This window comes from Prenolepis imparis, unplaced genomic scaffold (assembly GCF_030444845.1).
Source record: "Prenolepis imparis isolate NDT839.2.m4 unplaced genomic scaffold, iyPreImpa1.0 SCAF_9, whole genome shotgun sequence".
Lineage (NCBI taxonomy): Eukaryota > Metazoa > Arthropoda > Insecta > Hymenoptera > Formicidae > Prenolepis > Prenolepis imparis.
The window spans coordinates 17,042,241-17,062,044 of record NW_028141167.1 but is presented as its reverse complement, the minus strand read 5'-3'; the positions used below and the strand labels follow the sequence as shown (position 1 = coordinate 17,062,044).

The 19,804-nt window shown below is 48.6% G+C and overlaps 2 protein-coding genes across 2 annotated transcripts; both read left to right on the top strand.

The window, feature by feature from the left end:
- Positions 1 to 375: 375 nt before the first annotated feature.
- LOC145940216 (uncharacterized) lies at positions 376 to 1,071 on the top strand. The gene has a single exon (XM_083045129.1). It carries the CDS (start codon positions 376 to 378, stop codon positions 1,069 to 1,071), a length of 696 nt encoding a protein of 231 aa, XP_082901255.1.
- Positions 1,072 to 2,731: 1,660 nt separating this feature from the next.
- On the top strand, positions 2,732 to 3,460 carry LOC145940215 (uncharacterized). The gene has a single exon (XM_083045128.1). It carries the CDS (start codon positions 2,732 to 2,734, stop codon positions 3,458 to 3,460), a length of 729 nt encoding a protein of 242 aa, XP_082901254.1.
- The last annotated feature ends 16,344 nt before the right edge of the window (positions 3,461 to 19,804 follow it).

Genomic DNA, 19,804 nt, shown 5'->3' with positions numbered 1-19,804 from the left:
TGCGAAAAGGAAGGTCTCATGAGCCAGTTGCACAACACTTCGCTAGGGTGGATACTGTCGGGTGCCGTTAGCGAGACGACGACCGGACATCACATCATCACTCACCAGTGCCGCATTGAAGAGGACCTCGCTGGCCTGGTGTGTCGCTTCTGGGAGCAGGAAGAGCTTCAATGTCCTCCCCAGCCCTTCTCCAAATCAAAGCTGGAGTGCGAAGAGCACTATCGGCGCACCCACTAGCGGACGGCCGAGGGACGATATATTGTTCGCCTTCCCACCATTGAGCCTCTACCCGACCTCTCTGGAACTAGACGGGCGGCCAGTAGAGCGCTGCAACAAGTGACGAAGAAATTTGAGAGGGAGTGTGGCTTTCACTGCATGTACGCTGAATTCATGCAGCAATATTTAGCCCTCGATCACATGAAGCTAGCGTCATCAATATCCGCCGATTCAATGCAGAGGGCCTGCTATCTGTCACACCACGGCCTTCTGCGCGAGGCCGGCGCTTCTACCAAACTGAGGGTTGTCTTTAACGGCTTGAGCTCCTTGCCAAACGGAGATTCCCTCAATCACTTCCTGATGACGGGACCCAATCTGCTCCCCTCCTTGGCCGACACCTTGCTCAGATGGAGACGACACCGATACGTATTTGCAACCGACATCGAAAAGATATATCGGCAGATCCTGGTGTACGCTGATGACCGGAGCCTGCAGAGAATTTTATGGAGAAAGAATGCAACGGAAGACATTAGAGTATACTGGCTGACAACCGTCACTTACGGATTGTCTTATGCCCCGTACCTAGCCATCCGCACTTTACGCCAGCTCGCGGAGGACGAAGGCCATCAATACCCTCAGGGAGCCACTGTTCTTCACTCAGACGTCTATATGGACGACATCCTGACCGGCGCAGCCTCTCTACCGGACGCCAAGGAGATCCTGCGACAACTGGTAATGATCTGCAGGGCGGGCGGCTTCCCGCTCAAAAAATGGTCTGCGTACCACGCTGACCTGTTGGAGACCTTATCTGCCGAGGATTGTCTGCAACGAGAGTCTAGATGGTGGCTGCCTTGAGAGAGCCAAACCACGTTGGGGATGCGTTGGCAACCTTGTGAAGACCGCTTTTCCTTCTCTACACGCCAAATTCCACTCTCCTCGGGCTCGAAGCGATCGGTCTTGTCGCTGACTGCCAAACTATTCGATCCTCTCGGTTGGTTGTCGCCGACTAGCGTGCTCGCCAAGATCCTCATCCAGTCGACCTGATTGCTCGGGATCGATTAGGACAGCCCACTCCCGGACGCCGAGGTAAACAAGTGGCGCCGTTTCCAGACCGAGCTTCCGTGTCTGGAGAGCCTTCACGTTCCGCGATGTTTGGGCGGAGGAGTTCCTGATTGTAGCCTTGAAGTACATGGTTTTGCTGACGCCTCAGTTCGCGCCTACGCCGCGGTCGTTTATCTAAAAACGACCTGAAAGGGGAGGAATGATGTCGTACTGGTCGCTGCTAAGACTAAAGTCGCCCCCCTAAAACAGGTCTCCTTACCGCGACTGGAGTTATTCGCTGCCACTCTCCTGGTCCGATTGGTCGCCCAAGCTCTTCCTCACATCGGTGCTGAAAAGGCGCTCCATCTATGGTCAGATTCCACCGTCACTCTTGGGTGGATTCGAGGACACCTGTCGTCGTGGAACACCTACGTGGCCAACCGGGTCAGCGAGATCCAAACTTCGCTCTCGGATGCCCTCTGGCATCATGTGCCCGGTCGCGACAACCCGGCCGATTGCGCTTCCAGGGGCTCTTCCCGGGAGAACTGGTGGAGCATCCTATGTGGTGGCAAGGACCCTCTTGGCTCCTGACGAAGAACGGCCCTTGGGGTATCTACGGCGAGGACCTCAGTGACGTCGACCTTCCAGAGAGACGCAGCCGCTCTCACGCCGCCACTGTCGACGACCGAGGAGACGACGAACCGGAACTACTGCTACGCTATTTCTCGTTAAACCGACTGCACCTAATAACTGCATGGTGCCGACGTTGGTTGCGAGGGCGCCGACCTTTCCGCCTCCACGCCCACTCTCACGGAGGGATCAACGCTGACGAGCTAGACGAGGCCCGATGTCACTGGCTGCTCATCATCCAGGCTGCAAAATACAAGGAGGAATTAACGGCTCTGAGAGGGAGAAAGCCGCTGCCGACAAGAAGCTCCCTCAACAAACTAAGTCCGTTTTTGGATGAGGCGGGAATCCTTCGCGTCGGCGGGCGACTGCGCCACGCTCGGATGCCGTACGACACTACTCACCCTGTAATACTACCGGGCAACTCACGATACACTCACCTCGCCATCGATGCACACCATCAGCGAACACTGCACGGCGGAACCCAGATGACCTGGTGCTTCATCCGCTAAGAATACTGGATTCCTCGAGGCTGTATCCTGGTCAAGGGCCACATCCACCGCTGCGGTAAGTGCTTACGATGGCGAGCGGCGACCTCGCAACCGTTAATGGCGGATCTTCCGGTACCAAGGGTCACACCAGGACGTCCTCCATACCGGCGTCGACTACGCCAGGCCAGTCTGGTTGTGCACCACAAAGGGTCGCGGTCACAAGGCTACAAAGGCATTCATTGATATTTTCGTTTGTCTGAGTTCCAGGGCTGTCCACCTTGACGTTGCCTCCGACTACTCCTCCAACGCCTTCGTTGCTGCCCTGCGTCGATTCGTCTCCCGGCGAGAAGTGTGTCATGTCGCTTTACAGCGATTGCGGCACGAACTTTGTGGGAACTGACTCCCAGCTGAAGGAGCTGTTCTCCTCTACTACGCGGGAAGGTCAACGGGTCGCTGCATTTGCTGCTCAGGAGAGAATTCGATGGTTTTTTAACCCGCCGGCGGCGCCCAACTTCGGCGGTCTCTGGGAATCGGCGGTCAAATCGAAGAAGTACCACCTTCGTCGAGTGATCGGTGATGTCACCCTCACCTATGAGGAGATGGCCACCTTACTCTCCCAGATAGAGGCCTGCCTAAACTCTCGACCGCTTCAAACTTCGTCGGACGATCCTGAGGACTTCAGCGCTCTGACACCCGGGCACCTGCTGATCGGCTCCGCCCTCACTGCCATCCCAGAGCTATCTCTCGCCAAGGAGCCTCCGTCACGTCTCTCCCGGTGGCAACTGCTGCAGCAAATGAAGGATCATTTCTGGCTTCGGTGGTCCAGGGAGTATTTACATACCTTGGCTCATCGACCGAAATGGTGCAAAGTGAACTGGGAGGCTCGTGTCGGACGGCTCTGCCTGCTGCGCAGCGAAATCACGCCTCCTACGAAGTGGCCCCTAGCACGCGTTATCAAGCTGCATCCGGGAACGGATGGCCACGTGCGCGTCGTCGAGATCCGCACCGCAACCACCACTTTAACGCGCCCCATCAGCAAACTGGTCTTCCCCGACGCTGACGAACCGGCCCTAGCGAACTCATAATAGACGTAAAAAATCGGCATTACACACGTTTCATGTCACTATTCATTCACTTCTTACTCACCTGCATCCATTTTCATCCATGCTTTCGTACTCACCACTTACCATAATTCTGTAGCACCACACCCATACATGTCACATTTTCACTCTCGGCCCAACTCGCGTTCATTGTATCACTTGATACGCGCGGTTCGATAGACCTGCCCGAACAGCTGTAGCAAAATCACTGAATAGCGCCGAATTCCAGCGTCACGCTCGATACATGCGCTTGCACGCGCGCGACACGTGTTTTTACCACGCGAGAACGTGCGTAGTCGCGTGATCTCTCGCTCGCGCGAGGAATTTCTTGCGATGCTAAATTCTTTGCAGGCCTGTACCTGCAAGGCGGGCGGAATGTTCTCGATCGGATTCTCCACCAATAAAAGTGTTTCATGAGCTTGAAAAAAAGCATTAAATGCGTTAAAAAAATTTTAAACATATTTTAAAAATAGAAAATAAGCTTTAGTGTCTACATTGCTCATTACAGATAATAAATATTCTCCCGATTTTATTTTTTCGCTCACGACTATTTCATTAAGGAAATGTTTTATAGTGTCCCACGATTCTAGAACTCTATCGACACATGAATAATGTGAGCGCCACCGCGTGGCGCATAACTTCAAAATTTTGCGATTTTTTTCTTGAAAATACTCACAGAATTCTTTAAAAATAGCCGAACGTTTTGGACTGCTGGTATATAATTCGCAATTTTGCGGAGAAATTCTTCACAAAATTCGGGTATTTTAGTACATGCAGCGTGCGCGGCTAATGCGGCGGAATGGCAAGGACATGAAAATGTTAATAAGTTTTTACATTTTTCTTGCAGTTTCTTTTTAAAAGATAAATGTTTTCCTATCATAACAGACGCATTATCGCACGACAGGGATTGAATATTTGAAAATGGAATTTGTAGTTTATACATTTCTGATTTAAATGCATTAAATAATTTCTCTGCACTACAATCTCTTGCATCAATATCAATTAATTTCATCAATTGCAACTGAACATCTAAAGTCTCAGAATGTACGTATCGAACAAAAAATGTCATCCATTTATTGTTCGTTATATCGGATGTTTCGTCAATAAAAATAGAAAATTTCGTGTTCTGAATGTTATTAACAACACGATCCGTCTCTACCGGACATAAAACATTCGATATTATATTTTTACATTTCGTTCGACCCAAAGTCATGGCTTTCAACACTTGGGATCTTCTCCCATCTGTTGAAACATTTTGAGAAATTTGTTTGCTGTTTGATGAGAAGTATTAGTTTCTGCAATTAATGCAGCCAATCGAATCTCTGCAACATTTTTACGCTCATCAAACAACAAAAGCGGTTTGTCACTTTGCGTATTCAAATCTTCATTCGATTTGTTCGCTTCTCTACTATTTTTCGATTTATTTCTATGCATTTTGGATTCTGCGTGTCGATATATTGGTGTTAAACCGCTGGTTGTTAAACCAATTGATTTATTACAAAGCAAACAAAACGCAGAGTTGATATCAATTGGCATTTCGCGTAACCATGATTTAAAATCTTCTATATCCAACCATTGTTGTTTAAATTTTATTTTGTTTCCTTGGTTTCCTTTCATACTATTTTTGTGACACGCAGAATCCGCGTGTCTGGAAACATGCGATCAACCACACTGTTTGAATAAAAGGCAATTACTATTAGGTAACGCGAAACTTGAAATAAAGCAATAAATAAAGCAAATAATTCAATCGTTTGGTGATTATTATTTCTACGATATTTACACGTTATTTACAGGCAGATTGAAAAGGCAAGCGACCTTATTCATATCGACTTAGTAGCACGACTAAACTGGCAACGAGGTGTCTCGAATTATACAGCCAGAAAAAAAGCCCGGAATGTCCGTATGCGTCGCTTTTATTCTCTCGGCGTTCTCGAATCTTCTCTAGCCTTCTAGAAAAATTCAATTTTTGCCACCGGCGGTGACTCAATATTTTGGTGTGCTTGTTTGTAAATTTAGAAGGTGATTGTCGAGCGGCGACAAGCTGGAATAACATCTGTTACTACAGCGCTCCTTAATACTCTCGACAAGACAAATAATATATAGGTATATATAATACTAAGGTGTTGTAGAGCGACGCTCAGGCTTGCATTTCGAACACACACAAAAAATTTTTGTTGCATATATTGCAGTGATATAAGCTATTATCATGCGATACTTGGCTTATCCAAGACTTGTAGCGATCATCGCTGAGCCATGCTTCAACAAATTTTCGCTTACAAGATAGTTTTGATTTATCGCATGTCTCCATGATGAAAGAACAGATATAGAAAAAAGCAAGGAAGCAGAAAACACGAAAAAAGAAATAGAGAAAGAAATAGAAGCAGAAGCAAGCACAGAAGAAAATGAGAATGAGAAAAGAATTGTGAAAAAGAATGAAGAAAGAAGAAAAATGGAAAAAGAGCTAAAAACAATGAAAAGAGAAATTAGAAAAATTAAAATTAAAAAGATTAGAAATACCGTGAAATTAGGAGGAGCTCTCTAGGACACAGGATTAGCGATCAGGACAACAGCAAAATGCTCTTTAGAGATAGCAATGAATGCGTTGTTCTTGGCATCGAAAAAAACAGACGATCGCATAAGCGAAGCGCTTGCACAGGACCGTAATATTTAGGAGTAATATTTAATTTGCTGTACGACAAATTTTTAAACGTGAGACTAATAATATTGTTAAATATCCTAATTTAAGATCACTTCTGAATGCGATTAGAGCACTTCCGAACTCAAATGCCGATTCAGAAAGAACATTCTCTATGTTAACAAAATTGAAAACTAATAAAGGAGAAACAGACTTTCTCCTACCTGTATTAATGCGACTTGCGTATTCAAGTCTGCGTTGAAGACGAGGGGGGAAAGTGCATTAGACATGAAATACGTAAATGAAAAACATTTATCTCTCATGTCTACAGATAAGCTATATGCAACCCCTGCAAAAAAAGCTAAAAGCACTTTAAATCTATATGCTGCGGATATACCAGGTCCCTCCTCATCTAAAGATGCGCAATAGTAATGTTCAAAAAATAAGACATTATCTATTGGACATTATAATACATATTATATGAATAATAATGTTAAAAATTAATACATTCTCTCTTTGTTTTTGTCTCTCTCTCTCTCTCTCTCTCTCTCTCTCTCTCTCTCTCTCTCTCTCTCTCTCTCTCTCTCTCTCTCTCTCTCTCTCTTTCTCTCTCTCTCTTTTATAACATTATTGTTCATATAATATGATGTATGGGCATACAAAGTTTCAAGATCTTAGAACACACACACACACATGTACACATAGATACACACACACTATTATTAGTTTGAAATAGGATTTTTTCCTTGACAAGATTTAAAGCTTTCTTTATTTTATTCTGAATGCCTAGATTTCAAATCAATAAACATCATGTTGTTTATTGATATGAGATAATCGATTTACATTTAAAATGTACAAAAGGTTTATTACATTTCATTAAAATCATAAGATATATATTGTTCGAAGTTAATATTGCATTATGTCCATTTGTAACGTATTTCCAAAAGTTTGAAAAAAGCAAAACAAATATGTAATTTATTTATTGAAAGCAACAAATAATATAAAGCATTTTATTTCCCACAGATCATTATGTGTAAAAAAGAAATTTTATTTTTATTTTTATTACATGATAATTCCTGTGGTAATTAAATTAAGTTTTATCCCTGTTGTTTTCAGTAAAGTTTTTATATATGTCTTACTAACTTTAATAATAAGTCATAGCGCATATCCATAGTAGTTTAGCCATAATTATACAATTTACGCGAACATATTTGTACTCTCTTTATACATATACATATGTATTATTTTTAATATTATATTAGGTATAAAGCATGTACACTTTTTTCCTTTTAATACTAGAGATACTGAATTATTTTTTAATTGATTTCTTAAATTAATATTTTGTTCGTGTTAAAAGTGAAATTGTGGAGAATTTTACCACTTAATTATTCTCTTGAATATAATGAAAACTGCATAAAAATGCGGCTTTAACACAACGAATTCAATATTAATTTCAAAAAACAAAAAACGTGAATTATAAATCATGAAGAGTGACCTTAAAATAAGCACATTCTCTATGCATTGCGTGTCTCTTTCTATGTTCTATTTTTTATATCTTTCTATCAATTTATAGCTTAATCTGCAGCTTTTCTCTCTCCTTTTTTTCTATCTATCGTCTTTCTATCTTTTCTTTCTATCTATTTCTATCTATTTCTTTTACGTGTGTCCTTTCTCTCTCTCTCTCTCTCTCTCTCTCTCTCTTTATGTATCTTTTATACCTATCATTTATACCAGAGCTGTCCACGTTTTGCACTTTTCGGCCGATTTCCGAGGCTCACCGCCTAGCGGCCCCCACTTACGCTCGAGACCTTAGCAACTACGGTTATCGGGCCACGCGTTGCTAAGGTCTCGAGCGTAAGTGGGGGCCGCTAGGCGGTGAGCCTCGGAAATCGGCCGAAAAGTGCAAAACGTGGACAGCTCTGTACTAGAGATACTGAATTATTTTTTAATTGATTTCTTAAATTAATATTTTGTTCGTGTTAAAAGTGAAATTGTGGAGAATTTTACCATTTAATTATTCTCTTGAATATAATGAAAACTGCATAAAAATGCGGCTTTAACACAACGAATTCAATATTAATTTCAAAAAACAAAAAACGTGAATTATAAATCATGAAGAGTGACCTTAAAATAAGCACATTCTCTATGCATTGCGTGTCTCTTTCTATGTTCTATTTTTTATATCTTTCTATCAATTTATAGCTTAATCTGCAGCTTTTCTCTCTCCTTTTTTTCTATCTATCGTCTTTCTATCTTTTCTTTCTATCTATTTCTATCTATTTCTTTTACCTGTGTCCTTTCTCTCTCTCTCTCTCTCTCTCTCTCTCTCTCTCTCTTTATGTATCTTTTATACCTATCATTTAATTTATACCTATCCTATCCACATTCTTTGGAAATGTAAAAAATTGTTGTTTTAACATTATTACAATGTTAAAAAAAATTTTTTACATTTCCTATTGACGGAAGAAACCACCACCTTCTCGCGGTTTCCGTTGAGCAACAATATGTACGTAATCCATTTGTAAAAATAAAATATGTTAGAACTGTTATTACAAAAATAATATATTTTCCTTTAATTTTACTAGATGTATTTGTTATTAGCAAGTTAAAAGTATACTACAATAATATGGGATTGTACTAATATAATAATTTTTACAAAATATACATTTAGTTTAATTTTTAATTTCACTTTTCTTACATTAACACTAAGTTATTTTTCTAATTAATAACGGTGCTTGTTTAAGAAAAAAACGTACATATTGGCCAAGAGTGGATTTATTTATCATTTACGCTTCTTATGTTCTTTATTTCTTTAATTATTTTATATCATTACTGTATATCATACTTTTGTATTTAATTATATATAATTATATTACTTTATTTCATGTATTCTATACATATTTTAATTTTACATAAAGATTTATTTAATTATTCAATCTGAGAAAGAAAGGGCATACGAGCGGGGAGATAGAAATAAACACGCCTAGCATTCTCGCGGCTCACGCGTCAGCGGCCCTGGCGATGTTAGCTATAGCTATAGCTCGGCGATCGGCGAGTTGAGACAGCATGACTGTACTCTTCTACCGAGCCCGCCCGAAGTTGCCCGAGCGCACCGACACGACCGCTCGCGTGTGTGTATGCTGTAAGTTGCGGCAAAATGGGCATCGCTGTTTGCAAGCTTTGTGGACCTGAAGGCGGCTTTTGATTCGGTGGACAGGGAGGTACTGGGGGAAGCGATGAGAGAGAGAGAGAGAGGGGTTAGAGAAGGGCTGAGGGTGAGGATAGAGGAGAGCTTTAAGAAAACGAAGAGTAGAGTAAGAGTAAGGGTGTGGCAAGGGGAGAGTTTTTGGCCGGCAAGGGGGGTAAGGCAGGGGTGTCCGATGAGTCCATATCTGTTTAACTTGGTGGTGGCAGACGTGGATGAGGTGCTAAGGAGGCGAGGATGGGGGGGAGTAATGTTGGGAGAAGAGAAGGTATATTGTTTGGCGTATGCGGATGATATGGTTTTGCTCGCGGAGGATGAGAAAGGGATGAAGCATATGATGGGGAAGCTGGAGGGGTACTTGGATGTCAAAAAGCTGGAGATTAATGTAGATAAAACAAAGGTGATGAGGTTCAAAAGAGGAGGTGGTAGGATGAGGAAGGTGAAGTGGAGATGGAAAGGGAAAGAGGTAGAAGAGGTGAAAGAGTTTACATATTTAGGGTATAGGTATATGTTGCAGAGAAACGTGGGTCAGGAGGCACATGTGAGAGAGAGGGTTAGGAAGGCAGGGGCGGTCATTAGACAGGTATGGGAGATAGGAAAAAGGAGGTTTGCGGGGAATTGGGATAGAAGAATTTGGTTATGTGAGAAGCTAGTAGGAACGGTGATGGAGTATGGAGCGGAAATATGGGGTTGGAAAGAGAGAAAGGAAGTAGAGACGATGCAAGATAGGTGGATCAGATGGACATTAGGAGTTGACTGGTGTACGCCGGGGTACATGGTAAGGGAGGAGATTGGGAAATATAAGTTTAGGATGGAAGCAGGGAAAACGGCGGTGGGGTTCGAAAAAAATAGAAGAGGGGAGAGGCGGAAAGCTGGCGAAGAAATGCCTGGAGGAGATGAAAAAGAGGGTGAGGGAATGTAGAGAGCTATCGGGTTGAGATGAGGAAAGGAAAAAATTCTTCGAGGAAAGGGGAATAGAAATAAGGGAGATGGAGGAAGGGGGATGGAGAGAGGAAGAGGTGAATGAAGGTTGGGAGCAGCGGGACAGAGAATTACAAAGGGAGGAGAGATGGGAAAAGATTAGAGGTTTAAGGAACAATAGATGATATGGGGAGATAAAAGAGGAAGGGGTATCGGCATATCTGAAGAAGGGAAGGGGGAAAGTAGATGGAAGAGGATGATTAGGTACAGAATGAACAATGAGATGAGAGGTGCGAAGTACTGGGAAAAAGAGGAGAAGAGGATGTGCAGGAGATGTGGAGGGGGGAGGAGATATGGGAGCATGTGTTGGGAGAGTGCATGGGCGAGGAGGGGAAGGGAACTGGTGGGAGAGGATGAGGGAGATCTTAGAGCAGCAAGAGGGAGGAGAATGGTGGTTGAGGGAGTTAGAAGGGAAAAGAGAAGGGAAAAAGTAGGAGGATGAGGCAGGGGAGAACGATGGCGGGAGGGGTATGGACGGATGGAAGGAGAACGTATGAAGGAACTGGAAGTCGAGGCGGCGGAGATTAGGGTCAGATCTCTCTTTCTCGATAGTTTAGAATAGGGTATACACGTAAGATAGTTCGTAAGATAGTTCGTAAGATAGTCGTAAAGAAATGTAAGAATTGTAAGTAGTTGTAAATAAGATGTAAGTTAGTTTAAGGAAGCGGCGGAACGAACAGAGAAATGGAAGAAAGGCCCGGTAAGAAAGGAGAAAGGAGGAAAGGAGAAAAGAGGATAAGGGGAGAGGAAAAGAGGATAAGGGGATATGGAAGAAGAGGAAGAACAGAGGAGGAAAAAAGGGAATGAAAAAAAAGATGGGGAAAAGGGGGGAAACGGCTGCTAATAGTGGATTGTGAGGTCGCATATGGCGAGCGGGATCCGTTAGCGCACGGTGCGATAGCGCACAACCCGATAGCACACGAAAAATTGAACATAATTCCCGATAGCCCACATCCCTTTAGCACACATCCCGATAGCACACAATGCAAAAGGCGCATCATCCCGATAGCGCGCAATGAAAAAGGCACATTATCCCGATAGCGCACAATGCAAAAGGCGTATTGTTCCGATAACACACATCCCGATAGCACACATCCCGAAAGCGCACGGTGTGATAGTCCACAGCCCGATAGTACACATCCCGATAGCACACATACCGATAGCGCACGGGGCGATAGTCCACAGCCCGATAGTCCACAGCCCGATAGCACACATCCCGATAGCACGGGTCCGAAGCACCCCCTCCATTCCATATGGTGCGCGTTAAAGTCTCCCAATAAGATAGAATGAGAGAAAGAACTACAGAATTTAAAAAGCGAATTGTACTCCTAAAGAGAAAGAGACTCTGCAGGATGTCTATATACCTCCCCCGTGGGTCACCACCTTGTCGTGGTAGGGGGGCTCACCCATCTCGTAGAGAGATGGGTGCCAAGAGTGACCCGTACCTAAGTCTAACTTGGGTACAACAACTCTCTGGACTCTGGGTGTTCTTCCAGAGACTAGGGGGCGTGAGATAGAGTCTCCGGGTGCTGGTGGAGGGCTTGCTCTCATCTCAGCGTCCCGGGGACGGCCACTCCCGGGCCACCCGGGCGTTTCCGGGCTCGGGTCGGTAGGGGCGGGGAGTCGCCGGGGCCGCTCGGACGTATTCCGTGGCAGGGCCCGGCGACGAGAGGTATACTTCCGGCCGGTCGGGACCGTTTCCCCTTCCGAACCAGCCGGTCGGAAGAGGCGCCTGCCCACTGCTGGCATTCGTCCCCCAGCGGTGGGCGTGCTGGTCGCCACGGCGGGCAAGACTGGGTCGGGGAGCGGTGATCCAGTCCCAACCGTCAAAACCCTCGCACCTGAGTAAAGGGCTGGGACCCGGGAGGGGGGCTTTTGGTCCTTCCTCTTTGGGTGTATGCTGTCCCCCGGGGCTTACCCCGGGCCCCGACCGGAGATGTGGTCGGCCAAGTTTCGGGGCACCTCTGGTCGGGTGGGAGATACGCCGGAGAGCGGAGCCCTGCCGGGAAAGTGGGATAAACCACGATGCAGAATACAAATAAAAACAACACGGCGAAAAACAATAAAAAAGCTCCAAAAAGGAGCAGCGAAAGCGAACTACAAGAGGGAGTGAGCACGGACGATGCAAGCTCTGTGAGGTCATGTGCCTCACCCCAAAGGATTGGCAGATGGCAACTGGAAAGATTCCAGCTGTCATCTTAACAAAAGTTAGCCCAGCGGCGAGCCTCTCATCTTTGTATGCAGGGGAAGAAGAGAAGGGAAACCCCCCTCCTCCGGGAGGAAATAACAGCCAGCCAACAACAACATCAGCTGGTGGTAGTCTAGCGGACCCTAATAACGCGGCCCGCTCGACGTACAATAAGCTGTTTCCAAGAGGAGAGGAGGATGAAGCGCCTGTCCCGGTAATTCCTGAGACAAGAGGACCTGGTGGGGGTGAGACGACCGGGGAATATTGCCTAAAGCAAGCGAGGGAAGAGGAGAGGAAGATCCGGGCAGAGATAGAGAGGCTGTAAAAAATCCTGGATCCTCGAGAGAAACCAGAAAAAACCAAATCCTACATGGAATTTGTTGAGGTCAGGAAAAAGGAGGCCGAGTATAGACAACGACCTATACCTGATCTGGAGGCACTAGCAAACAAACAAGCTATTGTGCTATATAAGATCGCCGTGAAAAGCAACAAGATGCAAGGAACACTGGCAAAAGGGACAAAGGAAGCGGCCGCACAAATGTGCGCGGCAGCAACCGCTCTGGCAATCAGGGCCCAGAACCTAGCTGACGTTCCAATAGACGAGCAACTGAGAGATCTGAGGACCGAAATAGCCAAACTGAGGCACCAGAACGAGACTGCCAATCTCCTCCTTAAAAAATATAAAAGGGAAAATAGTGAGAAAAAGGCTCTTGTATCTGTAGAGGGAGGGGATTTCTTGGAATGAAACTCGGGAACTTCACTACCATCAGAGGATGGGGAAATCCCAGAGTTTCAAGAAAGGGAACCGCCACTATCCCAAAGGCCAAGGAGGAAGAACGCAAGGAAAGCAAGAAAGGGATGCGAGGAGGCCTCGCTTCTGCCCGAGGACAGGGAGGCCTCCACGCATCAAGAGGAATCTGGAACCTCACTTCCGCACGTATGCGGGGAAATCCCAGGCCCCTCGAGGATGGAGGAAGAGGAGGAGGACGTGGTAATGGAAGAGGATACCGAATCCCTCGCCACATGGAACCCCTCACCTGCGAACGTATTATCGCAAACAATCGGCAAGACAATGGGAGGAGAAAAGGAGCAGCAGGAGCAGTTCTGGGCGAAGATGGAAGGCATGGTGGAGCGCCTACTCGACAACAGACTAGGCATTCCACCAAAGAGCCACGACCAATGGAAAAGGGAGAAATTGAGGGCGATCAACAGCCCTCAGCAAATTAGCGCCGAGCCAGGCCCCCCTGAGAAGAAGAACAATGCATATGGGGGGGACAGCGAAAAAGCGAAGGAGGGAAAGAAGGGGAAATCGGTGGCGGCGACTACATTAAATCCCCCTGCCAATCCGGAGAAAAGGATGGTCGCAAAGCCCCCGAAGAAGAGGAAGGAGAAAGAGAAGGCCCCAGAAGCTGTAGAACAGCAGCAGCCGATGACCACGAAGAGTGGACAAAAGCTGCAAACCGCCAAGCCGCAGCAGAAACAGCAACAGCAAGCGGTAAGGCCTGCGCAGCAGAAAGGAAAGGAGGACAGCACCTGGGCCACGGTAGTAAGCCGCAAAACGGCCCAAAAAGAAAAGAAGGCGGCGCATGCCGCCACACAAAGGAAGGCAGCCAATGCGGAGAAGAAGGGACCACCTTCGGCCTCCAAACCAAAGAACGAGACAAAGGCCAGGAGGGAGCCAAAGTGACCGTCACATGCCTTCCTGGCCAGTATGAAGAGACAATGAGGGAAGCCAGGATGAAAATCAACCTGGCTTACTTTGATATCAAGGAAGGGGTTAAAATCAGGAGAGCGATAACCGGGGCCCTCATATTTGAGGTCCCCGGAAAAAATGGCAACGCACTAGCGGACAAGCTAGCGCGTAACCTCAAAAAAATATTCGCGGAGGGACAATATCAGGGTGGATAGACCCACCAAAATGGCGGAGATCCGCCTGCGAGGACTCGAGGAGTCCATCACGCCCCTGGAGATAGCCATGTCAGTGGCGCTATCCGGAGGATGTGAAGTGGAAGAGATCAAGGTCGGGAGCATTCAAATGTCTCCAAATGGAATGGGGACGGCCTGGGCAAAATACCCCCTCACTGCGGCAAACAAGATCGCAGCCGCGGAGAGGATTAAAATAGGATGGGCAATAGTTGGGGTACAGCTGCTCGAAAACAGGCCCCTCCAGTACTATAAATGCCTGGAGGGAGGCCATGTCAGGCAGCGGTGCCCCAACAAGGAAGACCGAAGCAAACAATGCTTCCGATGCGGCAAGGAGGGACACGAGGCGAGGTCCTGCCGGAAGAAGGCAGAATGCCCTATATGCAGGGATAAGAATCTCCCGGCGGGCCATCGCTCTGGAGGCAAGGCGTGTCCCTCTATAAAGAAGGGAACAAGGGGGTTAACTCTTAATACTATGAGCAAGAAGAACCACCCCACCATACAGGAAAGAAGAAACGAGGAGGAAAGGAGACTAGCCTCCTCCTCCTCTTCCTCCATTCGAGCTCCAACGCCCGCCCCTGAAAGGAGAAAGGCGGAGGAGGAGAACACCCTCCCCAGAACTGGAGTGGGAAAAAGGAGGAGGGTGAAAGAAGACTTAGGAGAGAGGGACTCCGCTTCTGAAATGGAAGCAGAGTGCGAGGAGGGCGCCGGCTTCGAGAGAGATGACCTGTAGAATCATACAGGCCAACCTCAACCGCTCGAAGCCGGCACAAGACCTCCTGCTCCAGCAGATGGCATAGGAGGATTGTGGCCTTGGGATCCTCTCGGAACCGCACCAAAGCGCCCGAGAGGATCCCAGGTATGCCGTAAGTACAGACGGCCTAGCGGCCATTACTTGGAGAGAAACCACGAACTCCCCCCCATGGTGAAGCACACCAGGGGAAGAGGATTCGTGGCAGTGACCTGGGGGCTCATCGCAGTGGTGTCTGTTTAACTTTCACCAAGCATACAGCGCGACGACTACGCGCGCATGCTGGGAAAGGTGGGCATACTAGCTAGAAGACTTTCTCCACGACCGATCATTGTCGCGGGAGACTTCAACGCCAAGTCAGGCGTGTGGGGATCCCCGCGGCGGGACTGGAGGGGAGATATGGTTTTAAATTGGGCGGCGGACTGCGGTCTCGGGGTGATTAATTCTGGCGCACAAAACACGTGCGTCAGAAGACAGGGGGATTCAATAGTTGATTTGACTTGGGCGAACCCCCTTGCAGCCAGAATCACCACGGGATGGAGGGTAGCGAAGGAGAAGGAAACACTCATGAGTATATAACATTCTCCGTCGTTGCCATTCCCAGGGAGACCGTGGCCCGGCGCAGGGAAAAGGAGTCCCGGCCAAGCGATGGGCCCTTAGGAAACTTGATGAGGATGCCTTCATGGCGTCCATCCAGTGAGCCCTCATGACTAGAGGGGGCGCTCTGGAGGAAGATCTGGAGGGCAAGCTCCATTGGGCACTATGGAGACTGCGTGCGAAGCTTCCATGCCTAGGACCAAATTCCAGCCACCAAAAAAGGCTTACTGGTGGTCAGAACAAATAGCGGAGTTGCGGCAAAGATTGGTCCGCGCAAAAAGGCGGGCCATTCGATGCCGCAACCGGGAAGGACATGATGAGGCATGGGGGGAATATTGGTCTCTCCGAGACGAACTCAGGAAAGAGATCCGAGTGGCAAAGGCGAAGTCATGGGGAGAATTGCTCTCCTCTCTAGATAGGGATCCATGGGCGCCCCTACAAGCTTGTGCTTGGCAAGCTGAAATAGGCGGCGTCCCCGATCACAGAAGCAATGGATCCGCTCTTCCGGAAGGTCATCGATACTCTGTCTCCGGATATGGAGGATGGGTACGATGACCAGATTCCTGAAAGAGAAGTGGAATGGGACGAGGAGCTGATGCATGTCTCGAGAGGAGAGCTGAGGGATGCCGTCAGGAAAATCAAGAGCGCGAAAGCGCCGGGACCTGACGGCGACCCGGGACGGACATGGCGCCTTGCTCACAAGGATCTCCAGAATGAGATGAGGGACCTGTATACCTCATGCCTCAGGAAGGGGAAATTCCCCCCAGTATGGAAGGAGGCAAATATAGTCCTCCTTCCTAAAGAGGGCAAAATGCGGGACAAGCCCTCCGCGTACCGGCCGATATGCCTTCTGGACGAGGCGGGCAAAATCCTAGAGGATTATTTGCGACTGCATCGTCCGGCATTTGGCCCGAATCTCGATGAAGATCAGTACGGGTTCCGGGTCGGGCGCTCTACAATTGACGCAGTCAAGAGAGTGCGCTCGATCGCGGAATCCGTCATGGAGGAAGGCGGGGTGTTACTGGCAGTATCATTAGATATATCTAATGCTTTCAACACCCTGTCCTGGCGTCGGGTAGGGGCGGCGCTGGAATACCACCAGGTGCCCCCCTACTTGATAGCGATGGTTCGGGACTACTTCCGGGACAGGAAGGTGACCTACTACGACCGGGACGCGGAAAGGACGGAACGTAGAATGTCGTGTGGAGTTCCGCAGGGGTCCGTGTTAAGACTGCTCCTGTGGAACATCACGTACGACGTGGTCCTGCGGACTGCCCTCCCTTCCGGCTGTCATGTCGTCTGCTATGCAGACGACACTTTGATCCTGGCCGGAGGGAGAAACTGGGGGGAAGCTATAGCCAAGGCCAACTTGGCTACTGGGAGGGTGATAAACACCATTCGGGCGGTAGGGCTTAAGGTGGCGCCCCATAAAACGGAGGCAACTTTTTTCCACAACACAAGACATGGGGCGTCACCAAGAGCCCGAATACGAGTTGTCGACACCCCGGTCGAGGTGGGGGCCCATCTGAAGTACCTGGGCCTCCACCTGGACAGTCGGTGGACGTTCGGCGAGCATTTCTGGCAAATCTCCCCCAGGGTGGAGAGGGCGGCCATGGCACTGAGCCGCCTCTTACCTAACCTTGGGGGACCCGCGGAAAAAGTTCGCCGACTGTACGCTGGTACTGTACACGCCATGCTTATGTACGGTGCCCCCATATGGGCGGAAAAGGTGATGGCCACTCGGCGTCTGCGCGATGCCTTGAGACAGCTACAGCGTCGGGTGGCTAACCGCATATGCAGGGGGTACCGGACAGTGAGCTGGACGGCGGTGGGGGTGCTCTCAGGAGTGCCCCCGGCGGAACTCCTAGCCCGCATGTACTCTGAGGTATATACCAGAGTAAAGGAGCTGCAGCGGGCGGGAGTTCTCGTCACAGACGGTATCAGGCGTACAGTGAGGGGGCAGGCCCGACGTGTCCTCATAGAAAGATGGCGGGGCATGCTGGAGGATCCCAGCTTGCCCGGCCAGAGGACCATCGAGGCCATAAGACCTCATCTCGTCCACTGGCTGGACAGATCTCAAGGAAGTGTGTCGTACAGAATGGCGCAGGTGCTCACCGGACATGGTTGCTTCGGTGAGTACCTGTGCCGAATCGGCAAGGCGAAGTCTAGGGTGTGCTGGTTCTGCGACTATGATTGCGATACGGCCCAGCACACTCTGGAGGAGTGCCCAGGATGGGCGGGGGAGAGGGCGGAACTGGCGGGGGTGGTGGGCGGGGACTTGTCTCTGCCCACCCTGGTGGGTAAAATGTTGGGAGACGAGCAGAAATGGAGGGCGGTCTCCTCCTTCAGCGAAAAAGTCATGTCGCAGAAGGAGGAGAAGGAAAGGGAGAGGGAAAAGAGCGGAAGAAGGGGAGACTTGTTCTCTCCCTTGAGTCCCGGGAGGAGAGGGACGACCCCTCCTGGCTGCCCAGGCGAAGAGGTCGCTGTGGTGGGGGCCAGGGGAGGGTCGGGCCCCGTCCCGCCCTAGACGATACTGGGGTGGGATGAGGTCACCGGGGGGGAGTGCTGGACGCTTAAGTCCGGCGCTCTGCCCCCGGAGACCTCGAGGGAGGGACAAGGGCGGATTCCCACGGCGTAAGCCCTGGGGAGCCGCCTGAACCCTGAGGAGGGCCCTCCGGTTGGCGGTCGGATCCGCTGCCCCCAGTGGAGAGCGGAAGGGGCCTCGGCCGGAGGGCGGAGGGGCCGGGGCTCGAGCGGGAATACTCGAGCCCCGACCCAGCCCCCCCCAACACCAATGGGAAGGCGTGACGTGGAGCCGGTGTCCGCTCCGCGTCACAACCGGGAGGCATTCGCACGATGGCGGACGGGGAGGTGTCTTGGCCGCAAGGTTAAGGCATCTCCCCGGAGAAGGCTAGGCGGGGGGGGGGCGTCCGGACGGCATGGGATACCAGCACCCCGGGCGCCCCCCAACCAACGCCTGAGAAGGACACCCGCTGGGGTTTTTAGTGCAGTAACATTCTGTGGCTTATCACGGGGAAAACTTCGGTTCCCCCTGGGATAAGCAGAATGAGTCCCACATAACCCATGTTCTCATCCCGGAGGCATAAAAGGTTTCCCCAGCGAACAAAAAAAAAAAAAAATGTCTATACAGAAATGATAGCTAAGTCAAATCGTTCAAAATGAATAATAACGACCATATTTTCGAGTTTATTTTCAACATAAAAAGTATTCTTTAAAAGTGAATAAGGAATAGAATTGCGTATAGCTAGAAGCAACCCGCCACTTCTGTTAATTTGGGAATCTGCTCGGAGAACGGCAAAGTCTCGAATACAGATCTGTAACTTATCATTAAGCCAGGTTTCAGATAAGACAATAACATCATATTCTATGAACAAGGGATTTAATATATCTACTTTATTAAGCAAAGAATGGCAATTCCACTATAGAATTTTAAGGGCTGCGTTGGCAAGATTATTCCGGGGATGAGCCATTAGATGAGGGTGTATTAGAGATCACCGAGGAAGAGTTTAAAGAATGTAAAAATGAACTCAAGATTTCTGAAGTAGCTTTATAAATTCCAAAAAGCTTAAGAAAGGGACTTAGCTTATCCATTACGAGATCAGCAATTTTTTCGAGGAGCTGTTTAATCATTTCTGGATTTATTGCAGAAGTATTTTCCGAACCAGAAAAATTATTTATGGATGGAGCAGGGTGAGGGGAAAAAGAATGAGCGTAGTGTTTGAATACCAGCCCATTCCCCATCGAGTCAAAAGGAAACCTGCCGTTACGCGCAGCACACCTTGAAAGAGTGTGCTGCGTGGGACGAAGAGAGGGTGAACCTCGCGGCCGTGGTGGGGGCGGATTTTTCGCTTCTGGCCGTGGTGGCGACATAGTCCAGGGGCGAAGCGGGGTGGAAAGCCTTCCGGGGAGAGGATAATTTCGCAGAAGGAAGAGGCGGAGAAAGAACGGGAAAGACGGGGAAGGCGCGTGCGCATTCCGGGGTCCCGGGAAGAGAGGGACGACCCTTCCTGGTTGCCTGGGCGAAGAGG

Coding starts and splice junctions, on each gene's coding strand:
- LOC145940216 (XM_083045129.1), top strand. CDS start 376: ATGTACGCTGAATTCATGCAGCAATATTTAGCCCTCGATCACATGAAG.
- LOC145940215 (XM_083045128.1), top strand. CDS start 2,732: ATGTCGCTTTACAGCGATTGCGGCACGAACTTTGTGGGAACTGACTCC.